Source organism: Papaver somniferum, chromosome 2, assembly GCF_003573695.1.
Source record: "Papaver somniferum cultivar HN1 chromosome 2, ASM357369v1, whole genome shotgun sequence".
Lineage (NCBI taxonomy): Eukaryota > Viridiplantae > Streptophyta > Magnoliopsida > Ranunculales > Papaveraceae > Papaver > Papaver somniferum.
Window position 1 is genome coordinate 191,693,907 of NC_039359.1, and position 6,675 is coordinate 191,700,581.

General features: G+C 38.2%; 1 protein-coding gene across 1 annotated transcript; it reads left to right on the top strand.

The window, feature by feature from the left end:
- The first annotated feature begins 409 nt into the window (after positions 1–409).
- Positions 410–4,572, top strand: LOC113350073 (folate-biopterin transporter 1, chloroplastic-like). Its single transcript, XM_026594151.1, has 9 exons — positions 410–728; positions 1,598–1,845; positions 1,979–2,043; positions 2,146–2,308; positions 2,891–3,039; positions 3,155–3,409; positions 3,541–3,709; positions 3,801–3,893; positions 4,049–4,572. The coding sequence occupies exons 1-9, from the start codon at positions 476–478 to the stop codon at positions 4,346–4,348; spliced, it is 1,695 nt and encodes a 564-aa protein (XP_026449936.1). The 5' UTR covers positions 410–475; the 3' UTR covers positions 4,349–4,572.
- Positions 4,573–6,675: the final 2,103 nt, after the last annotated feature.

Sequence of the window (6,675 nt, forward strand, 5' to 3'; positions counted from 1 at the left end):
TTTTAAGAATGTAGTAGTACGTTGTTGGAGCTTAGCTTGTTAGGCTTCCAACTAGTTTATGTAATTTTTCCTGTAACAACATTATTAGACCCGTTATAACTGTTTTCACGCACATTATAACCGTTATAACGCCCGTTATTTTAGAATAATGTATAAAAAACGCGTTTTTTTGTCTGAAACGTACTCACACTCGTCAAAACGCATTATAACGGTCACACCCAGATGACGGGAGACGTTACCCGTTTTTCAAGCCTTGGTTTATCCTAAACATTCTTTCCAACGTGGGACATACACGTGTTGCTTACGGAAGACAACATGCTCATGGTTTGGGTAGGCTTCGCAGCCGGAGCGCTATCCACACACCCATTTAAATTCCCGTTAATCGAGTGGCCTGTGGGGTTGCCGATGCATTTCATACTTTCATTTGCTTAAAAGAAACCCGATACACTGTCACACAGTGTACCCGATCCTCTTTATGGCATTCATAAGAAACTCCAGTTCACTTCTCGCTTCCACTTTCACTTCCCAAAACCCTTTCTTCTTCTTCTTCCCTTCTCTCTCTCCTACTTTCTCTCAGATCCACCGGCAAAAACACAACAAACTCACATGTAAATCAAAACCCACCCGCCGGAAATCTAGACAAAAATCTTCCTCGGAAAAAGACATGTCTGTCAGCTTACAAATTCCTCCATCGGAAGAAGGAGCATCTTTGCTTGGATCTAGAACATGTAAGTAATTAACACTATACCTGAATTTTAATTTTCTTCTGGAGAATGCCTGAATTTGACTTTTTAGTTATAGATTCATTCAATGTCTTAAGAACTAATTAGTGAGATATTTATAGTCCACCAATTTCAGACCACTAATTTGAAGGAATCTAGGGTGTCTGAAGTGCAAAGACTGGGGCTTTTTGTTATTAGATGTGTAATGTTCCGTATTAGTAGCCTTGGGCATCCTACCTTCATGTCAGCTGGTTTCGGCAACAATATATGTTGTTCGGGGGGAGGCGCCAGGGAATGCCATAAGCAAGCCTATGACACAGATATTGTGGATTTTTTTTTTTTTTTTTTTTTTTTTTTTTTGCATATCAAATAATAAGGTTATCAAAATTTAGGACTGAATCAAGATAATACATGTCTAAATAATCTAATAGCCCAACACCAAACCAGCAAGAATAAGAAAAGAAAAGGCAAAATCAAGCAACATTCCCCTCAGGTCACCTTATTCGCCTCCCAATTTCCCCGGGCCACTCCTAAGCAGGTAGGCGTGCATTAACCCGGGAAGTTGGGCTGCTACGACTTGCCTACTCCTGAGTAGGCCTTTGGGCACATAGGTGTTGCATACATGTGCCTTTGCCAACATTGGGACAGTGTTGGTCTACTACAGGCCCTAGGCAAACAATCATAGAGTTCATTTTTGTAACTTGTTGTGCTCGTGGTCGAGGGATTATACCAACGAGAACGACTGCATCATTCAATTTGATATTTGCTTGGATTGTAGATTCAAGTTCTTTTTATTATCTGAGTAGTATAGATTCAAGTATCAGATCAATACTCTTGCCTGTGATTTTAATTGGCTGTTGGGTCCGTTTGTGAAGCGTCGAGGAGTCACTTACCTTCTTCGGAGAAAGGAGAAGTATTAGTGACTGATAAAGAAGGTGAAACATGCTCTTCCAGTAAAGCTAGTGGACGGAAAAAGAAACCTTACATATCGTTCTTTGGGGTGGATTTATCCCCAGATAATATTGCGGTTTCAATGGTATATTTTGTACAGGGTGTTTTAGGCCTCTCTAGGCTTGCAGTGAGCTTTTACTTAAAAGATGACCTCCACCTAGATCCGGCAGAGGTATGTTACTTATACCCTATATTCTCTTTTAGTTCTATAGTCTCAGTTACTTTATCATCCCATTTTCTGTAGATGAATTTTGTCAAATTTGATTTAGCATTATACTTTTGTTTTCTTTTAATGTGTTAAGTAGACAGCAGTGGTAACTGGTGTATCTGCATTGCCGTGGCTTATCAAACCTCTGTATGGATTCATTAGGTGGTTATTTATCTCTTCCTCAATGTTTATGCATCCCTGACTATTCATTTCTGTCTCCATGATGTTATACCTTGTTACTTAAAAATTTCATGGTCGTTGCAGTGATTCTGTCCCACTCTTTGGTTACCGAAGAAGGTCATACCTTGTTCTATCTGGGCTGCTCGGAGCACTATCATGGTCTTTGATGGCTTCCCTCGTTGATGACAAGTATGGCGCTGCTTTCTGCATTCTTCTTGGATCTCTATCTGTTGCCTTTTCTGATGTGGTAAGTTCTGGCGATTATTTCACAGTCTCTTTCCAAATATCAACATGCTTGTAGCTATGTTTAATATCATTTTCCTGAATGGATATAATAGCATATTTGAAAATTTAGCAAGTGGGGGAACTTCCGTAGTAGTATCAACTTTGAGACTTGTATTATGCATTAATTAGATATAACTGTATTCATGTTATTATAGTTCTCGAAGATATTTTATAGAAACTCAAAATGGTGTTTTAAGCAAAAGTGAGTAGTTGTCCTCCGTCAAGAAATTATAAAAAGGCATGCTAGCATTTTGTGGTCACTTAGTCGCTTGCTATCATCTGTTAAGAGTTGTAGATCTGTTACAGACTTAGCAATTATTAGCAAAATATATCTGTTCCTATAATCTAGCATGGACAGAGCAATTATCAGCATAATTTTGACATAAAGTTCCGATGGGTATGTTGCAGTGGTAAACGCATTTTTGGTGTACCTGGAAGCATTTCTATAATTAGTCTTTTCAAACAACATACCTGGCCGATAGATACTCTTCATTCATGTGCCATACTTCACAAGCATGATTCAGCAAATTGAAGCTTGGTGCAGGTTGTAGATTCCATGGTTGTTGAACGGGCTCGTGGTGAATCACAAAGCACGTCTGGCTCTCTTCAGTCTTTATGTTGGGGATCCTCAGCTTTCGGTGGGATAGTTAGTGCTTATTTTAGCGGCTCCCTGGTTGATGCTTATGGTGTTAGGTAAAGTCATAACTTCTCTGGCTGAAAATTTGTCTGTAGATGGTAGATGTAGACATTCTCGATTATTAAATACAAATTGTACACAGTCTAGCCTGATATCTTTTGTTATTTATAGGTTTGTTTTCGGGATCACGGCATTGCTTCCACTGATAACGTCTGCTGTTGCTGTTCTTGTTAAAGAAAAACCCACGTCTAGGTCTACAGGAGGATATAATCTTTCTTTAGTGGGTGCAGGATTTTTTGAGAGCTCAAAGCAGAATATTATTCAGTTATTGGGTGCCATCCGGCAGCCAAATATATTTTTGCCCACCTTATTCATTTTCCTCTGGCAAGCTACACCTCATTCAGAGTCTGCTATGTTTTACTTTACGTAAGTTCCATTACTACTTATACCTGTCTTTCATTTTAACTGTTTGTGTAGTGTGTTTTATCTTACCCGAAGCTTGTTTGTATATATATTCTTCTTATAACATCTTTGTTATATAACAATTTTTTTTTCAGTACGAACAAACTTGGCTTCACCCCGGAATTTCTTGGTCGTGTCAAGCTTGTCACTTCGGTTGCATCATTACTAGGTGTAGGACTGTACAATGGATTTTTGAAGAATGTTCCAATGCGAAAGATTTTTCTTGTGACCACCATTATAGGTTCAGCACTAGGGATGACACAGGTTTTCAGAGATATCTGCTTTTGCTTTCAATTAAGTTTTATTGAGTTATTCCAAGTTAGTTCGGAACTGAAAGAGGCGTGTATTTGGACAGGTTATACTTGTTACTGGATTAAATCGACAATTTGGCATAAGTGACGAGTGGTTTGCTGTCGGGGATTCTTTAATCATTACAGTTCTTGGTCAGGTAATGTCTAACTATATGGGGCTATCCTGTTCCTCTATCCAGTTCTATACATCTAAGGCCACTGAATAGCTTAAATACAGCATACCCAAAATATAACTTGTTCATCCAAGTTATATCAATTTTAAACTAAACATTTGGGTGTCTGGGATTTTCAGGCATCATTCATGCCTGTTTTAGTGTTGGCTGCAAGATTATGTCCCGCTGGTATGGAAGCAACACTATTTGCAACTCTCATGTCCATCTCAAATGGAGGGAGTGTCATAGGGGGGCTGTTAGGAGCTGGCCTGACACAGCTTCTGGGTGTCACAAGAGACAGCTTTAATAACTTGACATTCTTGATAGTTATCTGCAATCTCAGCTCGTTGTTGCCATTGCCTCTCCTTGGTCTTCTTCCCAAAGACATTCCAGATACCAAGCCTGACGAGAATGGAGATGTCGAGATGAAGTCAAATTGAACTTATGTAAGCACCTCAAAATTTTGCTGCAATGATTTGAAATACCTGTTCTCACTGTTTCATTCACTACAGAAGTCCAAATTGAACTTAATACTTAATTACTTATACACAATATAAATATACACTAGAAATATACACTGTAACTTAAATTAATTTAGTTTACTAATTAAAAACACCACGATAGGCCTGTGGTTGGGGACCAACTGCACCTAGTTACTTAAGAATCTTACTTAATGTTACCCACCTGTTTGTGGTTCGGTTGTGGGCTTATCTTTAAATGGACCAAACTACTTCCCAAGACTGGTCACCGCTGTAGGCTACCAGTTTGTGCGTCTTGATAGATAAATACTCCAGTGTTATCCAGATGTATCCATTTTATGTGTGCTTTTACTGTTTTATGGTAAACCCCCTTTTTACAAGAACTTCACCACCAGTCTGAAACTATTTGATGTTTTACTATGGCAGAGTAGGAATCAGCGAGACAAATGTCTAGTTTTAACAACTTTCTTATCCAAATTGGAATTTGCCTTATTATTTGATTTGTTCTAGTATTTTTGTTTGAAAATTGGGTGATTGTGGTCCGTCGACCTACACATCTGGTACTTGGATTGCTCTAAACATTCCATTTGTTTTGGCACATATTGAAACTGAACGAAATTGTTAGTTAACTGCAACTGTAAATCAAATATGTGGTCATAAATATCACTTATCATTGGATAGACACACCAGACCAGGATCAATTTCACACTTATATGCAACAGCAACATATCATGTCATGGAAAAATGTAGTTTGGTCCAAAATAGAAAAAATTACTGTGTAGTCCACTGCTTGTTTGAAGCCTAGTTAGTAATTCGGGGTACGGAAAACGTTCGGAACGGGATATGTACGGGTATTATATGGATTTGTAAAAGTTAAATTCGGTCAAGAATCCGGTCAACGGTTCGTGATACGACACTGATACGGAACGGCATACGTACGTGTATAATTCATTATAGAGATATGAGTTCGGTACACAAAATTCGGCATGTACCAGTACGAAGAAAAGATTAAATATGGTGGAGAAAATGCGATTTGTGTATAAAAAATGTAGATATTTAAAACATATATAAAGTTAGAATCCTATTATTGGGCTTAGAAAGTCAAGTTTTTTGGGGGGCTTTCTAGGGTCACCAAATATCAGTTGGGACACCCCTCATAATATATTTATATAAAGACTAATATGACCATATATGATTTTAGATAATAAAACGTGATTAACATTATTAATTAGATTAGCAAATCAATTAAGACTAATTCATCTCTTTAAGTGAAGTGATGAAACTGAAAATCAAAACAAAAGAAAATCAGAGGGAAGAGAAGAAGAAGAAGAAGAAGAAGAAGAAGAAGAAGAAGAAGAAATAATTAGAGAATTTTTTTTGCAAATGAGTGATTCAACCAAAACTTTTGATGTAGGTGAACCCTCATCTTCAAAATATATTAATACCCATCAACAACGATGAGTTCTTTGCTGATTTTTCCGAAAATCATGAAATTTTTTCTCAAATTCAAAATAACCCTTATGAACCCTACTATGATTTCGAAGGACCAACCTAAGAAGAAGAAGAAACCGAAGAAACAGTTGCCTAAGATTACCAGGTATACCTCTATTGTAACTCCTATTTCAGTTTTTATGCTCAGAGTTGCAAGAAGTTTCGATTTTTTCCTTCCGAAAACCCTAAGTTTCCAGCCGACATGTCCACTCACGGTTGGGAAACCATGAACTCCTGGCCGTTTTCCTTTTTTACGGTTGACAATTAATGAACTCCCAGACGTTATCATATTGTTACGGATGGAATGCCGAATAAACCAGCCCGTAACAAAAAAATTACGGCCATGTTTTTTCTACGTGCATGAGAAGAATTTAATACTTTCGGCGGCGGTTAGGTTTCCTGTCCGAAAATATTAAATGCTATTTAATGCTGACGGCGTCGGCCGGGTTACCTAGCCGTAACTTGTATTACGGCTCGTTTTCTAGGCTGCCTCTTCCACAGTGAGATTTACGTCCTGGAATTCCTGGATGTAACATGTTTACGGTTCGGAAAATTATTTTTCGACCCAGCCGGTTATGTTATGACGGCTGGAATATAACTTCTCGACCCAGCCGTATACGCATTGACGGCTGGAATATCACTTGTCGACCCAGCCGTTTCTATGTGTTTAAATTTCTTTTGTGAATAATTATGTGACATATGTCATTCTATCATAGATTGTACCTTACGTTCCGGTGGAAGACCAAGAGGTGGTTATGGAAGATCAAGAGGTGGTGATTGAAGAGCAAGAGGAGGTT